This window comes from Cebus imitator, unplaced genomic scaffold, assembly GCF_001604975.1.
Source record: "Cebus imitator isolate Cc_AM_T3 unplaced genomic scaffold, Cebus_imitator-1.0 Scaffold103, whole genome shotgun sequence".
Classification (NCBI taxonomy): domain Eukaryota; kingdom Metazoa; phylum Chordata; class Mammalia; order Primates; family Cebidae; genus Cebus; species Cebus imitator.
Genome location: NW_016107418.1, coordinates 5,260,342 through 5,285,871, shown reverse-complemented (window position 1 = coordinate 5,285,871; position 25,530 = coordinate 5,260,342). Strand labels below are relative to the sequence as shown.

The 25,530-nt window shown below is 38.9% G+C and overlaps 1 protein-coding gene across 1 annotated transcript in view; it reads left to right on the top strand.

Annotated features, from left to right (window-relative positions):
* ATP8A2 (ATPase phospholipid transporting 8A2) overlaps positions 1-25,530 on the top strand; it is a 654,052-nt gene that overhangs the window by 456,945 nt on the left and 171,577 nt on the right. Inside the window, exons 28-29 of the mRNA XM_017537537.2 lie at positions 14,474-14,548; positions 23,200-23,322. Of these exons, the coding sequence (XP_017393026.1) occupies positions 14,474-14,548; positions 23,200-23,322 (198 nt within the window). The remainder of the gene's footprint in view (positions 1-14,473; positions 14,549-23,199; positions 23,323-25,530) is intronic.

Below are 25,530 nucleotides of genomic sequence, written 5' to 3'. Positions count from 1 at the left end.
AAAAAAAAAAAAAAAAAAAGGCTGCATATGTTTATTATATCTAGACCTTGATAGTACATTTTTCTTGTCATGGAATTAAGATAGTATCTATTCAGCTGTACCACCCACATTTTCATCATACACAATCGTCAGCAATACCTTGCTCCTGAGCAAGAGTCCAGAGAGACTGGCCATGAGAAGCATGGGCAGCAGCTGCCCCTGACTGCATGCAGACACCAAGGCCATGGACAAATTCTGTTCATCCGATCCATCCTTGTCTATGAATGGAAGCTCAGAAGCAAAAGAGTCATCGTGGGATTTTTATTAACATGTGCATTGTAGTTGAATACGAAATCAGAATCTTTTTTTTCTGATTTAACTGTTTGGTTAGAAAGTGAAGACAGAGGTGTTGTCAGAGTGTGACAAAACTTTTCCAAAATTTGAATGAGCTAAATCTGCAACTTTAGGGTTTGAAAGAGCACTTAAGGCATGTAGCACACTGACTGTGATAGGCTATGAGAGAGTCTTATTCACAAAGAATACAATGTGAGCAATAGCCCTCTGTGATAAGACAAAACTATTTTATCGAATGGCAATGAAGTAGCAAGAGGCTATTACAAATGAAGCATTTTTACTTTCTTCAAACTTTGCTGAGTATATTGAGTGAAAAAACATAAATCTAAATGAGACCATAGCAGGGATAATTCCAGGTTATTTGAAACTTCTTAGTATACCTCTAGATATACTTCTCAGAAGTTAAGAAAGTAAATGATTCTTGTAACTAATTAGCAAATACTTTTGCAAGTCAGTGGTTTCTGTTTTTTCACATTTTAGAAAATTTAGAAAATGACCTGATCACAATGTCAGCAGACAGAAGATTTCAAAGAACTTTACATTAAAGTACTGTATTATTTTTGGCATATGGTTCAGAAGAAATCTAAAGTATTGATGGATCTTGCTGTAATGAAGCTTTACATTCTTTTTAATATGTGAACTATTAATAGATTTTTCAGGGCTGAGATCTATAGAAATGAGCAATAAGAATAGAAATTTTTAAAAAAATAATTTTAATTTCCATTTACCATTTCTGTGATGTATAACAGGTGGTCAGTAAAATAAACAAAACTACATTAAATTATGGTAAAACTGTATGTGTCAAGTGGAATGGAAAACAAGGTCAAGGTAAAAGGAATGCTATAAAATTTTTGACCGTTCAAGAAATGCTTGTTCCTATTCACACCAGCAAAGACATGGATTCAACTCAAATGCCCATCAATGATGGACTGGATAAAGAAAATGTGGTACATATATATCATAGAATACTATGCAGCCATAGAAAGAATGTGATCACGTCCTTTGCAGGGACATGGATGGAGCTGGAAGCCATTATCCTCAGCAAACTAACGTAGGAACAGAAGACCAAACACTGCATGTTCTCACTTATAAGTGGCAGCTGAACAATGTGAACACAGACACAGGGAGGGGAACAACACACACTGGGGCCTGTGGAGATTGGGAGAGTATCAGGAAAAATAGCTAATGCATGCTGGACTTAATACCTAGGTAATGGGTTGATAGGTGCAGCAAACCACAACAGCATATGTTTACCTATGTAACAAATGTGCACATCCTGCACACGTACCCCAGAACTTAAAATTGAATTAAGAAAAAAAAGAAAGTTGCTTAAGTATACAGCTAAGAGTAGAAGAGCCAGGATGTAAGCCAGTTGGTCTGACTCCAGAGTAAGGTCTTCAGGGCACAGCAGAGACATCAAGGAGTTCACAGTCCAGTGAGACAGATAGGCAAGCCAGCCAGGATTATGATATATGATATGATGGTATGATATGATATGGTGATATGATTACATTATATGATATGATGATTTCATATATGATATGGTATGATATATAATGATATATGATACGATGTGATAGGATGATGTTATATAATATAGCCTGTGATGAGGCTGTGGGAACAGAAAAAGGACACTGAATGGAGTCTTGTGGAGGTGGGGAGATCATGGAAGCATTTCCAGAGTTGGGGTTCTAGTTGTGTGTCCCCCAGGACCCTGTGATGGTTAATGTTATGTCAACTTTACTAAGCCATGGGGTACCCAGATATTCGGTCAACATTATTCTGAGTGTTTCTGTGAGGATGATTTTGGATGAGCTTAACATCTAAATAGGGAGACCGAGGATAGCAGATTGCCCTCCCTAATGTGGGTGGGCCTCATCCAATCAGCTGAGGGCCTGAAGAGAGCAGAAGACTGACCCTCCTGTGAGTAAAAGTCCTCCTGCCTGGCTGCCTTCAAACTGGTACATCAGCTTTTTTTCCTGCCTTCAGACTGGAACTGAAACATCACCTCTTCCCGGATCTCCAGCTTACAGATTCCCTCTGCAGATCTTGGGACCTGCCCTCCTTTCTAATTGTGTGAACCAATTCCTTATAATGAATCTCTTCATATGCACGCACACACAGAGACACACACACAATAAGTGCTTGTTAATGTCTTTTTAAAAGTGGGTTGTGGTGAATGTCTGTGGTATTTAGAATCCATTAGCCACATTAAAAAGAGATGTAAATTTATTTTATAGCTTTAATATTTATAATACACCAGAAATTATATATTTTACAACTATGTATCCTTATCATTAAAACTTTTAGATGTTACCTAAATGCAAATATATAGAGATTGTGTTGAGCCTGTAGACTCAAAATCCCAATGATATTTTTTGCAAAAATAGGAAAATCTATTCTAGAATTCGTGTGGAATCCCAGTGGATCCTCAAATAGCCAGAATAATCTATTTGGAGAAATGAACATTTCTTGATTTCAGAACTTACTGCAGAGCTACAGCAGTCAAAACAGTGTGTTACCATAAAGACAAACACCTAGACCCAATGGAATAGAATAGAAAGCCCAGAAGTAAACCCTGGAATATATGATTAAATGATTTTCAAGAAGGGTGCCAAGACCATTCAATAAGTAAAAGACAGTCTTTTCAACAAATGACGCTGGGAAAACTGGATATCCACATGCAAAAGAATGAAGTTGGACCCTCACCTAACATCATATGAAAAAGTTAATTCAGAATGACTCAGTGGCTCATGCCTGTAATGCCAGTACTACGGGAGGCCAGGGCAGGTGGATCACTTGATCCAAGGAATTTGAGACCCACTTGGGCAATGTGGTGAAATCCCGTCTCTATCAAATAAAAATATGAAAATGAGACAGTTGGGGTGGCACATTCCTGTAGTCCCAGATACTCGTGGGGTTGGGGGGGGGTGCGGGTGTTGAGGTGGGAGGATCACCTGAGTCCTGAAGAGGCTGAGGCTGCAGTAAGCCATGATTACACCGCTGCATTCCAGTCTGAGCGGCAGAGTGAGACTTTGTTTCCAAAAAAAAAAAGTTAACTCCAAATAAATCAAAGACCTAAATGTAAGACCTAAAACAATAAAACTCTTAGAAGAAAACACAGGGGGACGGTTTCATGACGTTGGATTTGGCAGTGTTTACTTGAACACCAAAAACATAGGCAACAACAATAAAAAATAGGTAAATGGACTTCCTCAAAATTAAACATTTTTATCCTTCAAAAGATTCCATCAACAGAGTGAAAAGGCAACCTATGGAATGGGAGAAAATATTCGCAAGTCATATATCTGGCAAGAGTTTAATATCCAAAGTATCTAAGGAATGCCTAAACACTACAGCAAAAAAAAAAAAACAACGAAAAAAAAGCAGAAGACTTGAGTAGACATTTCTCCAAAGAAGATATAGAGATACCCAATAAGCACATGAAAAGGTGCTCAACATCACTAACGATTAAGGAAATGTAATTCAAAGCCACAATGAAATACCACTTCATACCCATTAGGATGGCTACGATCAATAGAAAACAAGATTGCTGAGGATATAGAGAAGTTGAAACTCTTTGTGCATTGCTGGTGGGAATGTAAAATGGTTTAGCCACTTGAAAGATAGTATGGCTGTACCTCCAGGATATTAAACATAGAATTACTATATGAGCCAACAATTCTACTTCTGGGTATATATCCCAAAGAATCGAAAGCAAGGACTGAACTCATGTTTTTATACCACTGTTCATAGCAGCATTATTCACAGTAGCCAAAAAGTGGAAACAACTGAAATATCCATGTATGGATGAATGTATAAAGAAAATGTGCTACGTACATGTGATGGCATGGTATTTAGCCTTAAAAAGAATGATACATGCTACAACATGGATGAATAAAACTTTATGTTAAGAGATATAAGCTACACAGACAAGGACAAGTATTGTGTGATTTCAAAGAGATAGAACATAGAATAGTGGTTAACAGGGACTGGGGGGAGAGGAGAGTTGCTTAATGGGTACAGGGTTTCAGTTTGGAGTGATAAAAAAAAGTCCTGGTGTTGGATGATGGTGGTGGTTACACATCAATGTAAATGTTTTTAATACCACTGAACTGCACACTTGAAAATGGTTAGAATGGTAAATTTTATGTTCTATATATTTTACCATACCAAAAAGTACTTAAAACATATTGAGATAGTTTTTGAGATTTGTAGATGCATGAATCTTTAGATTTCTCTTAGGGAATATGTGCACAGCTGCTCATGTATTTGGAGAATTCCTGTCTGGTGTCCTTCACGGTCTGAATCCAGCCCTCTTCTCTCACTTCATTTCCCTTGTTCCAGCCACCTGGCAGTTCACACCTGCTAGGCTTTTGTACAAGCTGTTCTCTCTACTTTCACTGCCTCTTCTCCCCCCGCCCAGTTGATGAATGGAATCTGATACTTCAAGACCCAGCCCAAGTGGCCACCACATTTGGAAAAGTTATGCTCACTCCTCCAGACAGAACCTGTTTCTCCCTCTCCCGTGTTCCCAAAGAACTTTTCTGCGCCTCAGATACGTTCCATTCCTGTCCCCAAACAGAATGAATTGTTAGACAGAGATGGTGTCTCACTTTTGCAACTTCTACCCATAGCGCAGAGTATAACTTGAAGCAGGATCTTAGGTAAATAGTTCAATAACTGAATTTTTTAAATATACATGTGATTCTTTCCTTATAACCCTCCTCTGGGAGAGGAGACAGACCTTTCAGTCTACTTTCCAGAACCAGAAAATAAGACACAAAGCAACTTCACACCTTGCCCAGGCCACAGGGCTCACTGTGGCTGATGGGAATAGAGGGATAGCATCAGAATTCTCTTCTGATGAGCCTAGTCTGTGCAGCCAGGCACTAAATCTTACTGTCGATAAGTTAAGAGTGTTACTTTATTGGTTATAAAACACATGTTCTCAAATATTTGCCATAGATCCTGCCCATAAATGAAGTGATCTTATACATATTTCTACTACTCCTTCCATAATAAACCCCCTGCCACTGTTCCAGCACCAGGAGGTTGGAAACAGCTGTGTCATTAATGAACGAGAGCAGATCCTAACCAGTGACCTCCAGATGAAAGGCTCATTATTTCCTCACTGGTCTCGAGAGCTATTCGGTCCCTTAGCATGCCAGCTCAGGATTTGGACTGAAGAGTCTAAGCCTTGAGCTATAAAAAAAATTTACGTAGTCCTTGACACAATTTGGAGCGATTATGTTCTATTGTGCCAAGAATTTCTTATTAAAAATCAATTTAATTGTGCATACCCCATCTGGTCGGTATTATGGTCTTTTATGGTGGAAAAACACAATTTTGTATTTACCTGATGTTCCGCAAAGTATGTAGTTTTGCAGAAATAGAGACATTTTATAATGCTGAGAAATTAGTAATTAAAGAAAATTTTTAAATGTTTGCCAGACTTCTTTCTACTAACTTTTGTGACTTTGAGCTAGAAGATTCATCTTTCTTACAATGGTCAGGATTTTAATGGAAAAGAAAATGCCAGACTAAAGTAAAAAAATGTATATATATACGTCATTTGCTACATTTATTTCTGTGTAATAATTACTATTTTATACACTTGAGATTAAAATTCAAGTCCTTTTCTTTTTCTTTTTTTTTTTTTTGTTTTTTGTTTATTTGTTTGTTTTTGAGATATGGTGTCACTCTGTCACCCAGTCTGTGCACGATCACAACTCACTGCGGCCTCAACTTCTCTGGCTCAAGCGACCCTCCCACCTCAGGCTCCTAGGTAACTGGGACTGCAGGCAGGTGCCGCCATGTGCCACCATGCCCAGCTACTTTTTGAAAACTTTTTTGTAGAGACAGGATCTCACTCTGTTGCCCAGGCTGGTCTCAAACTCCTGGGCTCAAGCAGTCCTCCTGCCTCAGCCTCCCAAAGTGCTGGGATCATAGGCAGGAGTCACTGTACCCAGCCACAAGTCCTTTTAAACATACCCTAAATTTCCCATTAGCATTTAATTTGTGTTGTTTTTCACTCAAGGAATTTGGATAATGAAAGGTGAGAGGATTACTTCTGATTGTCTGCTAGGTCGGTCTCGACTGTATTAGCAAAAGATTGCAATATTTTCACTCAAAATATTGCAGGATAATATTTCAAACTGGAGAGGTTGCATTTTGTTGTACAAATGGGGAAGATTGTTAAAGCTTGCTTTTCAAACAGTTTATACCCTAATCCTAAAAATGATCCCCTGGAATTCAAAGAAAAAGATCTGGATAATCTGTCTTTATAAAATTTTTGGTGTACTTACGCGCGTATAGTTGTTAACTGTTTCGTTCACGTGACAATCTTAGAGTATCAGTAATATAATAAGTTAGTAGCCATAAATACGGATTTGATTCTGAATTGCCTTAACTGAAATGTTTTAAAAATTACTTATTTTTAAATAAGTAGAATTGACTGCTAATCACTGCAGTCTACTAAACACCTGTTAGATAAGAGCCATAATATCTTTCATCTTCTCTGTGCCCCGATTTCCTCATTTGTGAAATGGAATAACACCTTTGTTAGGATTGTTAAGAGATTTAAATGAGATAATTCATTTAAAGTATTGCAAGATTCTTGGAACAGAGTAAGCAATAAATACATGTTAGCTCATATCATCATCAAAAAATAACAGAAACGACAGTTCTGCAGTGTGTGTTTTCTTTCCATTTGTTCATTATAATGCTCTTTTAGATCAGCTTTTCTCCTTGACATTAAGTATCAATATTTATTGAGCAAATATCCATTTATTGAGCACCTACTGTGTGCCCACCCCTGTGCTAGATCCTAGGTGTACAATGTTGAGTGGAATCAATATAATCTCTCAGCACATGGGGTAGCCAGATAGCAATACAATAAAAATTACAGAATGTGACAAGCTCTAAGAGAAAAATGAGTATGGTGTGGTGATAAAGAAGAGCAAGTTCTCTTCTTCTACATAATTCTTTGAAGTTGAAGTCATGCTTATTTGTTATACTGATGATAAAAATGTATAAAGAAAAAAATAACTTCCCCTCTTCTGGCTCCATTTCTACTCTTTCAATAGAAAGAGTTTGGTCAACCTTCCATACTTTTCTTTGTGCTCATACAATGTACGTAAACGTAGCATTTTTATTGTGGTTTTACAAAAAAGCAAATGGATCCTACACGTTGTTCTGTAACTTTATTCGTTTGTCTTGAAAAGTCCTTAGAAGTGTTATTAGTGTGTGGTGTTTGCTGCTAGCATTTTACCTGCCCAAGACTGAGTCAGCAAGAGAAAATTCTCCAAAGATTTTATAGATAAGGCCCTGTCATTAACACAATGTCCTCTCTGGTCTCCATTTAATTCTGCCCACTCTGTCCCATAATTTATTGAACAGAAAAAGATACTCTGGGGTGTCTTACTACTATTACTGCTATTATTGTTCTTGACAACCTTTGCTCTGTAATAGCATTTCTGATTTTTTCCCCTTGATTTTCTACCTACTTACCTATTTATTTATTTTGCCTTTTCTTTTGTCAATATCATGTTATTTCTTGGGCATTCCTTCATTTCCACACTTATAAACTTAACATTTAAAAAATAGGTTTTTCTAGTTCATAGATTTGCTACAATCACTCCCTACTGAAGGACTTTAGGGTCTTTTTTTTTTTTATTCTGAGCTTTCTATTTTGCTTTCTGCTGCCAACAATACTGCAAAACAAGATGAGTTCTTATATACTGGTACTTTCATTTATGAGAAGTAGATTTACAGAAATAGAATTTTTAGACAAAGTATATGTTTATATTTTATCTTACTACATATGGCCAGATCAAATTTCAAAAAAAAAAAAAAAAAAACCTGAAGCATTTTGGCACTTAAACAGATATCTTTGGTGCCAGTTTATCAGCCCAGACCTGATATGTAAATTAGTAGATTGGAATGTTATTGCCACTTCAGTGAAAAACCATATGTTAATTTACTTCATTATTCTCCATAGGGTACTTTTGCACTTCAGTCCTCTACCAGTGATCCTGAAAGAGCAGAGTAAATAGAGGAACAGGTCATCCCTTTTCCACATTACTGAGTCATCTGTTAAGTGTCGGCTGTTAGCTGAGAACCTGAGAGTGGCGGCAGGTACAACCCGCCGAGGTTGGACGATGGCAGCGGGACGTCCAGACAGGAGCCTGTGCAATTAGCCAAGACGGTTACTGCATTTTTGGCAGTCAGGCAGCAGTTAAAGCAAAGAAAGTTCTTTTTCCAAGAAGGAAAAGCCATTTAATAAGTTAGGGTCAGTTTGCTCGTAACAACACTACATTTGAGGACCAAAAACCCCAGGAGCTTGGCAAGCCAGCAGTGCTTGGCAAGTCTTCCTACCAACTCACCAAGTCTGAGGCCATCCTGCCGGGATCTGGCTCTCTGTGCTTTGACTATATTCATTTAATGGCATTCCTAGTTAACAAGAAAGTAAAGGCAGAGGAATCTTTTTTCCCGTTAATCCAAGAGTAAAATTTAGTGGCTATAAGCAAGCCACCATCCAAGTAGCTGCACGTCACCTGGGGGGCGGACCGTCTGTTTGCATTGAGGGCTCTGTGTTTAGTGTACACAGCTGGGAACTTGTGGCCCACCAAAAATGACATTTATGTTTAGGAATTGGGTGGTGCTGTCTTTTTTGTGTATGAATTAACATTTGTATATGACTAACTAGTGTGAAAGTCTGATTTTATAAAGTGTCACAGAGCCATCATGTACCTGTCTCATGAATAAATAAAATAAAAACTAAGTACATTTATGTAAATATTTTAAAATACACTGCGTTCTCATACCTTTCCCATTTCACCTATGGAAATTTTGCCAAAATGAAATCAAGTTTGAGTGTTTTAACATAAGAGAAAACCAGCTCATGGATTTTAAGATTAAGAAGTGTTTTTTTGTTTGTTTGTTTTGTTTATGTTGGTTTTAGGTTTTTTTTTTTTTTTCTGCGAAATAAATAGTTTCAATGAAATAAACAGGTCCAATCATCTAATGATATATTATTTGAATGCAGATTGAAATTGCTTTGAAAATGTTGAGAATAAGTTTGTTTATACTTCTCAAAAAGCTGTAGCACCTGCAACTGATAAAAATTAGTACAAACATGTCAAAAGTTTTTGAAGAAACATGTGGCCAATCCAGTGCCAACTTGGACAGTGTCAGAACACTGGCTGCTTAGAGAAAATCTTCCAACATTCAGCTAATCAACAATGTTAAATGAAATGAAGTATGAAACTTTTTACATGGCTCAGTATTGCTTGGAGCACGTTAATGTCAACAAGGTCAGTTCACAGAAAGAGACACCAGATTTCTTAAGATTTTTACCCCCTTGTATGTTTTCAACAACTTGGGTGCTTTCGTTATGCCAAATTTACTCAGTCTTTAAAATAATTTCTCATTAATAATTTATAAAGTTACATGTTTGTTTTCAGGTTCCAAGTTTGTGAAGGTAACAGATTCATATCTGTTTTTATTCTAAAGGGAGTAAAGCTTTCTAAACCCGAGCCCCCATACATACAAGCAGAATCATGGCTTCATGCAACCAGCCACATGTTATTATTTTGTTGGTAACAAACATCTGATACAAGCAAGATTTCTAAGTTTCTATCAGGTTGACCAGATAAACTTGTTTCTTTAATCCAGGATTTCTCAATAATCCAGGGTTTCTCAACAGTGGCAACATTGACATTTTGGACTATATAATTTTTTTGCTGTCGAGAGCTCTTCCAGGCCTTGTAGGATGGTTAGCAGCATCTTTGGCCCATTCAGTGCCAGTAGGTCCCTCCCACAGGGTGTGACAATAACAAATTTCCAGATATTGTCAGGTGTCTCCTCAGAGGCAAAATCAGCCCTAGTTGAGAATTACTGCTTGAAACAGTTATATAAATAAAACATGAATGTGTTTTAAAAGTTCAAAACAGTAGAAAAGGTGTAAGCAAATGCCCCTCTTCCCCACAGAGAACACTTCTTCCACCTAAAGATGATGAATATTAATGATCTCTTATGTTGCCATGCATATATGAGTATGCACACCTGTTCTGCACGGTCATGGCCATTCAATACTATCCTTATTTTTTCATTTTCATAATGTACCTGTGAGGTTCTTGTATTGCAGTACATGTGGACTTATATTTAAAATTAAATCTTTTTAAAATTACATAGAGTTTATTACAGGATGCGCCATAATTTCTTTAACCAGCTATCAATATACATGCAAGTTCTAATTTTTTGTTTTCCGTATATAAGGGTGTGGCATTGTTTTCCAAATAATGCCATATCATTATATTTTTGTGTTGAATATTATGTGATTACATTGATGAGACATAATTTAGAGTATGTCCCTACAAGTGGAATCACTTGTTCAAAGGAAAACTGAATTAAACATATTTATAGACAATGCTACATTACCAGCTGGGTATTACAGTGTTATTCCCCAGTTTACCAAACTTTTTTTTTTTTTTTGTTTACCAAACTTTTATATGTTTACCTATCTGATAAGAAAAAAATTATATCCATTTGTTTACGTTTAATTAAAACAAGATTTCCTATGTTTCTAATCCTTTTTCTCCCTAGGATCACATTGCATATACTCTTTGCCCATTTTTCTAGCAGCTTATAGGGTGTTTTCTTTTTGAGTTGTAAGAACTCTTTATATATTGAAGAAATAAACCTTTGTTTTCATAGATATTCCAAATATGCTTGTACTACTTATTTAGTATCAGTTTTCTTTCAACTTTTTAAATATTTTTCTCTATAGAAATTAGTTTCAAATTTATCCATCAGTTCTAAGTTCAGTGTTTTACAGAAAGTCACTTTTCATCTACAGCAAAATAATATTTTTCATGTTTTCTTCTAAAGCTTTCAGAGTTTTGTTTGTGCTTAAATATTCAAGGCATCTGAAATTCATTTGAGTATATAGAGACTGAAATATCACATATTCTTTTCCAAATACTATGGTAATTTATCATGTGATAAGGGACATTTCAAACAAGTGGGATAAAGTTGACATTAAACAAATGCTGTTGACATAATTGCTGATATTGAGGTGCAAAATAATAAAGCTGGATCTGTACTTGGTGCAGGGATTCAACAGAAGGCCATTGCAGCTGACTGGAGGAGATAGAGTGTTGTTAGAAAGATAGGTGGGGACCTGATTGTGTTGGGCTTTGTAAATTCAAGCTAAGAATTTGATCTTTTTTGAAGACAGTGTCTTTTTTATGTTTATTTTACATGTTTCTCATTATGTAGCATATGTTTTGGATTTTATTTTTTTATCCCTCTGAGTTTTTATTTTTTATTATTAATATAACACACAATTTAATATTATTTTTGTCATATTTTATGTTAGTTTTCAGCTTTTGATGTTTCCTTGGATTTCTATCTTTTACTAAAATTCCTATTACACTTTATTTCCCTACATGTAGGGAAAACGTGAACATCTTCTACTCTTCTGGTATTGTGTACTGCTAGAGAGAAATAGGAAGCCTCCTTGATTTTTTTCTCTTTGCTGCTTTTCCTGTCTGAATATACTGAAGAATTGATCCTATAATATCTTAAAACTAATTAATTCCTGTAGCAGTACATATGTGGGTATTGATCTCTCTGTGTCTACTGCTTGTTTTGTTTCTTAGGACAAAGGATCTCCTCTCTATTGGCTAATTAGAGTATTTCAGAAAATTTTCTTCTGTTATATCTTTGAACATGTCTTTTTAAATTCTATTTTCCTCTTTTTTTTAAGTACATCTTTTCGAAATTTTTTTTATTATCTTTAAAGGCTTCTAACTCTATCCATTTCTCTTAAAAATCTTTATTAACTTTTGACCTTTGCTGAGAATTGTTTTCTCAGGTTTCACTACCTATCTCTATATCACTATATGTGGTTTTAGCACTGTCAATTCTTTTTTTTTTTGAGACAGAGTTTTGCCCTATCACCCAGGCTAGAGTGCAGTGGCATAATCTCAGCTCACTGCAACCTCCGCCTCCCAAATTCAAGTGGTTCTCCTGCCTCAGCCTTCCAAGGACCTAGGATTACAGGCATGCGCCACCACGTCTGACTAATTTTTGTATTTTTTATAGACACGGGGTTTCACCATGTTGGACCAGGCTGGTCTCAAACTCCTGACCTCAGGTGATTCATCTGCCTCAGCCTCCCAAAGTGCTGGGATTATAGTCGTGAGCTACTGCGCCCGGCCAGCAGTGTCAATTCCAGCTTTCATGTTTCTCTTTAGGTGGCTTCAGTTTGTAACACTCACCTCTTCCTATTTGTCTCTTTCTTTGCTATATTAGACATCTTATCGTAACTCTTGATGCAAAGAAAATTCACATTTTCTTTAGCTCTTTTAGTCTCACCAAGAATGTTTGAGATTTTCTTCTGCAGAGTGGCCCTTGTCCTCCTGGAAAGATTATTTCATGTGTATTTGTCATGTCTTCTTGTTTTCTCTGTAATATTTTTGGAAGATGTCTAGGGAAAGGGGATTCCAAGTTGTCTTTGAGCACTTTCTACTCTGCTCTCCTATCACTTTGCAATCATAAGCACCTCCATTGCTGTTGTGTCTTTCCCTTGGGAGAGGAGGCCTGTGTGCCTCACAGGACATTTCTGTGTGTCATAGGTTTCTGTTGGATTATTCTGCATTTTTTTTTCTTTTCAGTTCACCTTGAACTTGATCAGCATCTGCCAAGTTGATTGTCATTTATACTATCTACGGTGCTCTGCTGTTCTCCCTGCTCGATTCTTGGAAAAAAAAGAGAGAAAGAGCATTTGCTCTTCGGCTTCAATTTGCATGCTGTGTTGAATCGATCCAGTATTCAACCTCTGCCACTGCTTACCGCAACCTCTATATTTCATCATTTAAATAAGAGTTGGTTTCTTGTATTGTTTCACTATTTCTTTGAAAACTTTTTTTACTTGGTTTAATTTGTAGGTTCTGTCTGCTGTGGACGTTCTCCCTTGATTTGACCTAATCTGATCATATTTATTTGTATCTATTAAATACTATTTGTAGTTTTAATTAAAGCTACTCATAGTTTCACTGTGTGTATGCTTTTTTTTTTTTTTTTTTCTAAGTGCAGACCTGAGGCCAGACTGGCACAGCACATAGTGGATTCTGGGGTCAGACCTGGATTTGAATCCTGCACCACCACTTTCTCTCTCTCTTTTTTTAGACAGGGTCTCACTCCATAACCCGGGCTGGAGCATAGTGACACAATCAGAGCTCACTGCAGCTGCCCACATCCTAGGCTCAAGGGATCCTGCTGCCTTAGCCTCTCAAGTAGCTGGGACTACAGAGGCGTACATCACCACACCTAGCTAATTTTTTATTTTTTGTTGAGATGGGGTCTCACTGTGTTGCTCAGGCTAGTCTTGAACTCCTAGGCTCAAGTGATCCTCCTACCTTGGCCTCCCAAAGTGCTGGGATTACAGGCATAAGTCACTGTCCCTGGCACTTGGCTCTGTAGTTGTTTTTGTGTCTTGCATAATCAGTTAGAATCATAGACTACTTGAAGGCATGAATAACAGTCCACATTTTGTTTATTTATTCATATATCTCTCATTACTTCAAAAAATGATTTGAGAATGTTTCGTTTATATTATTGTGTTTTGACCTTGGCCAAGATGGTAGACATCTGATTAAGGAGAGTCAATATTTCATGAACTCAGAACACACATGACCAACAGAGGAGTTTCTGTTGTTGTTTTTTTATTCATGATTTATATCTGTTTGAAAGTCCTACAAAGACAAATTGTATTTCTCGAATCAACTCTAGAGAAAAACAGGAATGTGAAGTCGAGACTCCTCCAGTCCATGAGAAAGTTTGACACCAAACGTATTAAATACAAATTAAATACAAAGTATTTTTCGATGAACATAGGCATATTATCTCTTAAAATAGATGTATGCCTTAAATATAAAATTTCCTTACAATCTGGGTGTCTGTGATATCGGGAGTCTGTGTTTCATGAAAGAAGAACTGCTGCAGTCCTGTGGCTCCTGATTCCTTAGCAGCTGTGTCCAGCTGGTGGTCCACATTCCCGCGACTTCTTCAGTGAATGGAAACATGTAGGTCAATATTGATATAAAACTTCATGAACTTTCTTCTCTTTCAGCTTTGGTTCGCCTTTGTTAATGGATTTTCTGGGCAGATTTTATTTGAACGTTGGTGCATCGGCCTGTACAATGTGGTAAGCATTCTTCATCTCTATCTGATAGCATGCAGAACTTCAGTGGCATTCCTTCACTGTTTATGTCTGGGAAGTGTATCTAAGTCAATCATCTGTGTACTTAGCAGGCAACACAAATACATCTTTGGGCCCTTTGTTGCTGTGAAACATCCTGCAGAAGCCCAAACTCTCCACACATGGTTTCAATCATAGCAGATCATTCTTGAATAACCCCGTGAAATTATTAACCCATATATCTTGATAATAGACCCTTGTTACCCCCTTACCGAATGCCTGTGCAACATTTTCGTGTTTTTAGCTCAAGTAAAAATTTCAGAACTACATCTGAACTCATTCCACTTCATTATTTTTGTTCTCAATTCTTAAACATAGATACAAATATACAGTGTGTGATCTGGTGCCCCTTCTGTCCTTCCTGAAAGGGTCTCTGTCCTTGTGGAAGAACATTTTCTTCTGCAGCTAGAGCTAAAATAATGAATTCCAACTTCCACGTACCACAAAGGATGGTAATCAGCTCATCTGGTATTTTTTATGATTTTCAAGTTCCTTTTTTATTGCTTTTATTACTCTGATGAATTCAGAAGCTAGAAATAAATATAAACTCTAGCTAAAATGACTCAGTAGCTGCTTAGCTTTCTTGCTTTTTGTTTTGCTGGCAGGAAGAACTAAGGGGCTTGTAGCTGAGCGTTCTAGAGACCCTAGAATGACCCACTCTTTGAATTTTTCTCTCACTTGTCTTGTACCCAAACTCTGCTCTGTGGGAATTTGCATTCTGAAGCAGCCATCATAGATAGATATAAATGGAACTTACCAGACATACAATAATAAAACTTGCGGTGCTGTAAATATTTAGTGTGCATATCCATTGGTGGCTAGATATTTAAGTCTTCTGTGCTTTCAACCCCCTTTATTGAATAACCTCAGTGCTCAGGGGCTGGTGTTAAATGCTGAATGCAGTAGTTTGCACAGGTCCTGGGTAGCTTGCAGATTAAGAGGGTCAGATGTGTGGATTCTGACACCTCCAAGGAGGACTGCTTCTGGATCTTGAGTTTAAATTGTGTTGATGAGTCAGTAACTACGTTAACTTGCTGCAAAGCGTGCTAGCACATTTCTTACTGATACTGATGCCCTAAAAGACAAGGATAACGAGTGGTAAGAACAAGACAGAATTGATGTCCGTTCCTCTCCTGTGCTAGAAAGACTATGATCACCTACCCATGGATAGGGGTTCCAGGGCCTTCCCTTTGTGTACTAAGGGGAGACCAGAAGTGCTAACTCTGCAGGACCTGAGACTATTTTGAGTAGGTTAAAGTTATGCAATTATTTGGGGGAAATATGCAGAATGCCAAACGATTATTCACTGCATGAAAGGGTCAGGTGTCATAGAGTTGACACTTCACACAAGCACATGTCACATCCCTATGATATAAACAAAATACTGAGACCTAGGAAATTCTGTTGTAGAGCCAAGAACAGGTACGTGTGTGTGTGTGTGTGTGTGTATGTGTATATATATATATATATATATATATATATATATATATATATCACCTGCTTCTAGCATGTCTGGATTTTAGACCGATTTCCATGCTTAGGGCATGAGGGATTCTCTTTTTAGCTCCATGCAGTCTTGGCCAATTCAAATTAACCCAGCAGATTTTATTGAGTGCCTACTATGTGTAAGATGCTGACAGGCTAGAGGGCAGTGTTGGCCTAAATAAGGCCCACAGACTATTTGCAAGAAAATAACCAGGGTTTATTTGAAAACTGCAGATTCCTGAGCACCACCCGAGATTAACAAAGAATATCTCAGAGATATTGCAATTTTTCCTTTCCCTCTCTCTCTCTCTCTCTCTCTCTCTCTCTCTTTCCTTCTTCTTTCTTCTTTTGAGACTGGGTCTTCCTTTGTCACTCAGGCTGGAGTGCAGTGGCACCATTGCTGCTCACTCTAGATTTGACCTCCTTGGCTCAAGCAATCCTCCCACCTCAGCCTCCTTCATAGCTGGGACCATAGGCAAGTGCCACTACATCCAGCTAAAAAAAATTTTTTTTGTGGAAACAGCGACTCGCTATGTTGCCAAGGATGGTCTCAAACTCCTGGGCTCAAGCATTCCTCCCACCTTTGCCTCCCAAAGTGGTAGGAGCCGCCAACTTTTCTAGTTATTGTTATGCACATCCTTACAGTTGGGAATATATTCTATGCAGTCTTTCTGTCCCCCAAACTATATATAGAGAGAGTACACTGTGATAGAAAAGTATATTTCGGCCGAGCATGGTAGCTCACGCCTGTAATCCTAACACTTTGGGAAACCGAGGCGGATCATGAGGTCAAGAGATCGAGACCATCCTGGCCAACATGGTGAAACCCCATCTCGACTAAAAATACAAAAATTAGTTGGGAGTGGTGGTGCACACCTGTAGTCCCAACTACTCAGGAGGCTGAGGCAGAAGAATTGCTTGAACCCAGGAGGTGGAGGTTACAGCGAGCCAAGATTGCACCACTGCACTCCAGCCTGGGTGACAAAGCAAGACTCCATCTCAAAAAAAAAAAAAAAAAAAAGTGTATTTCAGGGTGAAAGGGCTTAGGTTACCAGGCATTGAGGTAGGCTTCTGGTGAGTTCCGGCAGTTTGAATGGAATGGTCAAGGAATTGCCAAGTGAACCCAAAAGCACCCCTGGCCTCCAGACTTGCTCATACTGAAGGGGCCAAACCTTTTAGGAACATGGAGATTTGCCCCCATGGAAATTGTTTTGGTGACATTTGTATAAATAGAAGTTTAGAGAAAAGTTACAAAAAAGGTACAAAGAACTGCTATTTGCCCTTCATCCAACGTTTATTAGCATTTTTCCCCAATTGCATTCTCTTTCTCTATACGTGCAGACATGCGTACTTGCCTACACTCATGCACACACAGGTGAATGCCTTTATTTCTGACCTAGCAGAGTATTACAAACATCATGCCCCTTTACTGTTTAATACTTCAGTCAATACTAGCAAGGTCTTCCTCTTATGTAACCAAAGAATAATGATCAAATCTGAAACATTTAACATGGATTGAATACTGTTACCTAATTATCTTAATCCATATTCCAGTGTGGCCATTCTTGCTCCAATCATGCCCTATTTAGCAATTTTTTCAGTCTAGGATCATTCTAGAGACCCCCTGCGAGAGAACGTTTGTGATTAGGAAGGCATTTGCTGGTAATCCTCCTCCTCTGGGCTGGGTTCTCCCCTGTCGTATTCTTTAAGCAGTATTTCTCTCCTGCTTTTTCTTCTAAATTTACTCTTTGTTTGATTTCACTAGCCAGCTAAAGTAGCAAGACCTTGTTTCTCAAACTAATTCTCATAACAAGTTAATAGCATAAAAATAGGCTTGAGTCTGGGCATGTTGGCTCATGCCTGTAATCCCAGCACTTAGGGAGGACGAGGCAGGTGGATCACCTGAGATTAGGAGTTCGAGACCAGCCTGGCCAACATGGTGAAACCTCGTATCTACTAAAAATACAAAAATTAGCTGGTTGTGGTGGTGTGCGCCTGTAGTCCCAGCTACTTGGGAGGCTGAGACAGGAAAATTGCTCCGGGAGGCAGAGGTTGCAGTGGGCTGAGATCACACCACTGCACTCCAGCCTGGGAGACAGAGCAAGCCTCTGTCTCAAAAACAACAACAACAAACAGGCTTGAAACTCTTGTATCTTCCTAAAAGATGAATGAATGCTGTCCCAGGAGATATTCATTAAAACCAGTCAAATTTCTGTATCATTTTGTTTTGTGGGTAGAATGAGACAGAAAAAACCACCAGGGACCAATGCTACTAGGATCAGATGAATTTCAGCTAAATTTTATGTCTATTATAGTGCAGAGAATACTCTAATATTATTTAACCTGTTGTGGAAAATGAATCTTGTCATCAAGCCAGCATCATTTGAAGAAGAAAACTGGGCCAGTTTCACTTATAAACATAAATGCAATAATTTCTAACTAAATATTGGCAAATGGAGTTCAGTAATATATTAAAAGAAAAAGTATATGACAAAGTAAGATTATTTTAGGATTACAGGAGGCTCAGAATTAAACATCGTTCTAAATATCACTATATCAATAAAATAAGAAAAACACAATCCCCTCAGGAGATGCTACAAAAGTATTTGAGGCAATTCAGCTGCTATTCCCAAAGTAAGAACTCTTAATAAAATAGAAATAGAAAAAGCCATTTAATCAGAATTCAGACTATTTACAAAAACCAGTAGCATGCTGCCCAAAATGGTAAAATTCTGAAATGATTTCATTTAAAATAAGAAATGGATCAAGATGCCTGCCATCACTATATAATTTATCATTGTTTTCTATTTTTTGGCAACTGCAGAGAAGATTACAAATATTGGGAAAACAGTGAACAATTTCTGTACTTATGCAAATAGCTCACAGAAATATGGTAATGTAAATATATTCATATGTAATTGTTTATCTAGAAAACAAAAAAATACCAGTAGACAAATACTAGAATTATAAGAGAATTTGATAAAGTGACCAGATAAATGATAAATATATTTTAAAAATCAATAGCCTTTTTCTAGCCTAGCAATAAATAGCTTTTTTCTTTTTTTTTTTTTTTGCTCTAGCAATGGACACCTAGAAATGCAAAGGCAGCAATAATTCTTTCAAAAAAGCAATTAAAATTATACATTGCATAGGAAAAATGTTTACAGTCCCTACATTTTTTTAAAAAAGTATTACTGAACAAATGGAAAAGCATACTCTTTTCTTGTGTGGGAAGACTTAGTATTAGTATCATAAAAGATTCAATTCTTCTAAAATTAATATATAAATATATGTGATTCCACAGAGACTCCATCCCAACAAATGAATGTTTTGGGAAGAAAGGGAGAAGTTGAATAAAGTCATATTAAATTATAAATGAAATTTACAAGTATCTGAGAATAAATATGTAAAGCATGCTCAAAAAGATCATAAAAGTAGACTTATTTTTGCTAAATATCAGACTATACTAGAAGCCACCATAACCAAGTCACCGTTATTGACAAATAAGTTGGAGGTTCTCGAACTACATTCCTGTTCGAGATTCTAGATGTGTAATACATGAGAATTCGGTAAGTCTTAAAGGCGATCTTTCAATGTAGTGGGGAAGGTTTGGCCTAATTAATTATGTTCTTACAACTGGCTCTTTATCTGGGAAAAAAATGGACTCCTATAAAGAAAAACTAATTACAGATATATTAAAGACTTAAATGTGCAAAATAAAATAGTAAAATCCTACCAGACACTTCTGAAAACATGTAATTTTCACAGAGGGGAAACTTCCGTAACCACCATTGGACACGCAGAAGCATTTCTCAACCATTTAAATGTTAAAAGCTTTTATATGGCAAAAGAACCCATTTAAAAAACCAATAGACAAAGAGTCCATTTGCATGAAATTTCATAACAGAAAGACTGAGTTGATATCTGTTCTACTCGAAGAACTCTTCAAAAAGAGGATAAACCATGGATAGAAAGTGGACAAAAGACATGAGTAGACATTTCATAGAAATGCAAATCCAGAGAGCCAACAAATGAGTGAAAACATGCTCAAACTCACTGTAGTTGGGGAAATGCAACTTTTTAAATTAAGAAGTAACATCTTTAATTTTTAAGACTGGAGAACATTAAAAGACCGACGTAACAACCACTGCTGATAGGGAAACAGGGAAAAGGCTATGATTGTCTTTTGCAATGGGAGAGGAAAATGCTTTCAAAATGCTTTGAAAGGCAGAATCTAGTAAAATTAAAAATGTATGTATCCTTTTACGAAACAACTCTACTGCTGGGCCTTCTTCCCATAGAGATAAAAGAAAAAGCCTATATGTTACAACATAGTATAGATATGTATTACATAGTATTTGTGGTAACAAAGAACTGGAAAGAAAATGAATGCCTGTCAGTGGGCGAATGGCTAAAAAAATATGGTAGATCCATACTATGAATTATTATGTAAGCATTAAAAGACTGCATTAGCCTCAAACCCAAGGGATTTGGAGGGCTTTCTGTAATGTATTGTTCAGCAAGAAAAGCATGATGAAGAAGAATGTGAATAATGTCTACGTTTTTGCTTGGCAGGGGACAGGGTCTCACTCTGTTGCCCAGGCTGGAATGCAGTGTTGCAATCATAGCTGACGGCAGCCTCAACCTTCCCGGCTGGAGCAGTCCTCTTGCCTCAACTTTCCAAGTAGCTGGGACTACAGGCACACACTACCACAACCACTAATTTTTTTATTTTCTTCAGTTTAGACAGGGACTCACTGTGTTACACAAGCTGGTCTCAAACTCCTGTGTTGGCCTCCCAAAGTGCTACAATTGCAGGCAGAAGCCACCACGACTGGCCAGTGTCAACATTTAATGAAACAAGTTATGATCCCTAGCCTCTGTGTGTGTGTGTGTGTGTGTGTGTCTGTGTGTCTGTCTGTGTGTGTGTGTGTGTGTGTGTGTGTGTGTGTGTGTGTTATGCTACAGGCAGAGTAGAAAATATGTAGGCTTGCTGGGCTTCATTATAGCATGGTGAGGAAGGGCAGGGGAGAATTTGAAGATGGGGAGAAGGAAAAGCTCAACGTTTTTTTTTTTAAAAAAAAAAAAAAGACTGCAGTGGAAACAGTAGGCACGATATCACGTGTACACATTGATGCAGAGCAAGGGAGATGAGGGTAGGTACTAAGAAAGTGTACAGGGCATCTGGCTTCTGGAAAGCTCTGTACAGCCATAAAACAGACAACTTTTGTTGTTGTGAGGGAAGTGAGTGCAACAAGTCTCCTGTGGATTTCTCCTTGAAGCTTTGCAGCACACTGAAATCCCAGGCTGCCTTCCATTCTGCTGCGGGCTGAAGGAAGAGCATGAGAGTTTCACTGGCCCTGCTCACCACACACCTGATTGCTTGTTCCCAATGGATGTGGGAACAGCTTGCTCTGGCCACATACTCCATCTCCAAATAGCTAGTGTGAGTTCAGAATTCTCTTAGAGACACACAGGCCTGAGAGCTTGCTCAGTTTGTGGGTGGAGATTTGAGGGATGCTGATGCTAAGCAGCAAGTGACCCAGGCTCTGTGAACCATGCTCAGGGCCAAGATGCCCTGAGTTAAAATGACATGTTTCTTCCAAGCACCTTCTTCAGCTCCTGCTTTATCTTTCTAATACACAGAGTGAAAAGTACAGTGAAAGTCGGTCTTGCAAGGCCCAAGAACTCACTGTCACTGCAGATTGTTTGATCTCCTTCCTATCCTTGCCTGCCACTGCACCCTCAGCCAGCCACCATCCTGTGGATCTTAGCAGGTTCCTCATCAAAAGACAAAATTACAACAATTTAAAGATCGAATTGGCTCTTATTAGCCATTCTGAAATTGGGTAACATCTAATTCCATGAAACTGAATGAGTGCTCTGGAGCTGAGCAGAGGAGGCCAGCTTCACAGGCAGAAAGAGGCTAAAGAAACAGAAGCAGAACAAACAAGGATTTGTCATCTTGCCAAATCCTGTTCGTCCAATACCTCACAGATCAGATGCTCCAAAAAGTGATTGGTTGTTTCAAAGTGACTTTCCTTACAGAGTTAAACAGAGGGGACTTCCGTAACCTGCTGTCTCAGGTAAACTGGGCCCTTTCTGGGACCCAGGTAAACTGGTTGCTGTGAATCTCCTGTTTTTTGGAAAATTGGCCTGTTTCCAAGTTTAGTTTGATGACCCAGTTCTTAGCACAAGTAACGACCATTCTGATTTGGTGAGGTCTGCTGGGGCTGCATACAGGAGCTCAATCCAAACAGTGGCCTGCAGTAAACTTTGTTCAACACCTCCAAACAGGCATGCTCATGGCTCAAAGCTTTGTGTAAGGGGTACATCTCTCATGGGAATGCTTCCTTGCCCTCATCCCTATCATTTTGTCAAATCTTGTTGATCCAATACCTTTCAGGTCAGATACTCTTTGGTGCAAGAATCCTGTGGTGACCCTCCCTTCTCCCTCTGCATCCTCTCCGCCACAGGTGTTAATAGTTTTGCAGAGCCCTGCCTTTTATAGACTTATCCCTATACCTGTTGCCCCACTCCCCTCCCTCACTTTTGCAGTAGATGGCATTCCTGGAGGTCAGGGACAAGCCTCCTTTCCTTCTTTCTTCTTCTGTGTGTAAATCTCTCCATGCCTGGTGCTTATCACAGTATCTAGCCCATAATTCATTTATTGTAAATGCCTGTTGAATGAATAAATGGGTGAAGTACATTTTGCTTCCTGAAATTTGAGTGTAATGTCAGGATGGAGAGTTGTAAATTGTACTTCAGCTAGCGTGACGGAAAACAAAGCAACACTTCACAAAGCTAACTGTGGCATGGTTCCACATCAGTCCTCATTTTACAAAGGAGGGTAGTTGCTAATTTAACAAGAAATCTTGGCTAATCACATAATGTATGATGTTTTTAGTGTTCAGGGCATTCATTTTATAGTGATTAAGGTAAAAATGGTCTTACGTTGATTTCCTTTGTTTGGAGGGTGTCTGGGGAGTTGTGAATCATGGAATCTCAGGTTGGGACTTGACTGGAAATGAAGTCATCATTTGGTAGAAGGGAGCGCTGCAGCCCTGTGGATGGGAAGGGCTGCTCTTAATGGCTCATTGTTCTCCCTGCAGATTTTCACCGCTTTGCCGCCCTTCACTCTGGGAATCTTTGAGAGGTCTTGCACTCAGGAGAGCATGCTCAGGTTTCCCCAGCTCTACAAAATCACCCAGAACGGCGAAGGCTTCAACACAAAGGTAAATAGGGTGTGATCTCAGAATTGTCACCTCAGAAAGGCGTGGCTGTTTGATTCTAGTCATCTGCCTATGAGATATCTGAAGGTTAAGAAGGAATATTTGAGAAGCCCTGAGAAAGTGACCCACTCACAAGCCCCGTGACTTCAAGACACCTTCTCAGGCAACGGGTCCATGCTGCGTGGGCTGCAATCCCAGTATGTTGACTCCTTCCTTCTTCTCCCCATCAGCCCCTGACATCAGTGTGAGCAGCAGCTCCCACAACCCAGGTTCTGCTGTCAGAGACCTCCCTTGCATAGTCCTGCAGCCCCATGTGGAGGCCCGATGGGAGCTTACCTAACTGTTGCTGGTTTTGTCATTTTAAATAAAATGTTCCTTTAGCTATTGAGTAAAATTGGCTAGATATGAACTCAGGGATCACATGAGTTGCAGTGGTTTTGTTTTGTTTTTCTGGACTAGAAAATCAGAAAGGAGACCAAAAAAAGCGGGTGGGGGGGGTGGGGCCAGATGCAGTGGCTCATACCTGTAATCCCAGCACTTTGGGAGGCTGAGGCAGGCGGATCTCCTGAGGTCGGGAGTTCGAGACCAGCCTGACCAACATAGAGAAACCCTGTCTCTACAAAAATTACAAAAAATTAGCTGGGCATGGTGGCACATGCCTGCAGTCCCAGCTACTTGGGAGGCTGAGGCAGGAGAATCTCTTGAACCCGGGGGGTGGAGGTTGCAGTGAGCCAAGATCGTGCCATTGTACTCCAGCCTGGGTAACAACAGCAAAACACCATCTCAAAAAATAAAGGTATAGGTGATACTGACAAGCCCTCGCCAAAGCCGCATGGGATGTTAAAGGGGTCGTGCAGTCTCAGACAGCAGAGGGGTCTGCCACACAGATGCCATTTGTGGCTGAAAGTGGCAGAGTGCTTGGGTGACCCCATCCAAAGAAAGATGTGTGCCTGGGCGCAGAGGGGAGAGATGTGAGCATGGCTGCACGGCCTCTTTTCTGCCTCATGTCTTTGTGCAGGGGGGATTCAGAAGTTTATAGGCAGAGGTCCCTCACGCAGTTCAGTTCCAGCACTGTGTGCTGGTGGTAGTCATGATTTGCATGCGTGGTTCCTGGGCTGTCAGTGAGAAGGACAGAGCGAGTCACTTCCTCAGGCCTCAAGGAGAGAAGAGTCCCAGGGCCTTGCTTCTGAGCCTGATGCTCCTGATGTCCCTCACAGCCGCCTTTTTCTGGGGAGGCTCATTGGTCACATCCGAGGCAGGGAAGAAACAGAAGGGCTCCTTATTGGTTCTACTGCCTCCCGTCTCCAAAGAAACCTGAGGATTTTACCAATCCTTGTTGACTATGATTCCACTACAGCTAGTGCTCGACTTACGACCATGATTGGTTCCGACAGACCGGTCGTAACATGATTTGGTCGTAAGTTGAGTAGGCTATATGCGCGCGGAGATGGTAGTGCTGCCGGAAGCTGGTCTGCACTGTCGTACGCCCAGCTGGGCAACGTTTGCACTGCCAGACGCAGAGCAGTCGTGGCTAGCGATTGTGGTCGTAAAGTCGAATGGTCGTAAGTTGCATAGGTCGTAAGTCGATCAATACCTGTAATGGGAAAATGTGATGCATTTTCACTGCAATATTTACGTCAATCCGTTTTCTACGGAATTTGAATTCAAAGCCATTTGAGGTAGGAAGTAAGTAAGAGCTGAGAATGCCTGGAAACTTATCTGCAGGCACTTTGAAGAATTTTTTTTTTTTTTTTAGGTAGACAGGTCAGTGATGGTGCAAAATGAACATTTAAAGCAGGGGAAATCCCGTTGTCTTACAATAACATTTTCCACTGTTTTCTGTTGTCTCACTACTACTTAGGCTCAAACTGTATGATAATTCCCAGCAACAACTTGTAGATGTTTAAATCAATTTAATCTGGCTTTAATAGTTAATAGTTTTATCATCACAGTGGTTAAAACGATGATGGCAATGTATTAATGAAACTAAAGTTTAAAATAAACTAAACCTTGTGTTCTTTGTTCTCACCTCTTGAACATTGAAATAAAGAGAATTTTCAAATATGCATATTATCTAAAATCCTAAAAAATAAAAGGAAATGTTTAATGAGAGGAATTTGAAGCGGTAAAACAAAAGAGTGAGAATGCCTTGTAAGAATTTACAAGTAGAATGTTTTCAGTGCTTTTAGGACATCCCATCAGCCCCTGACA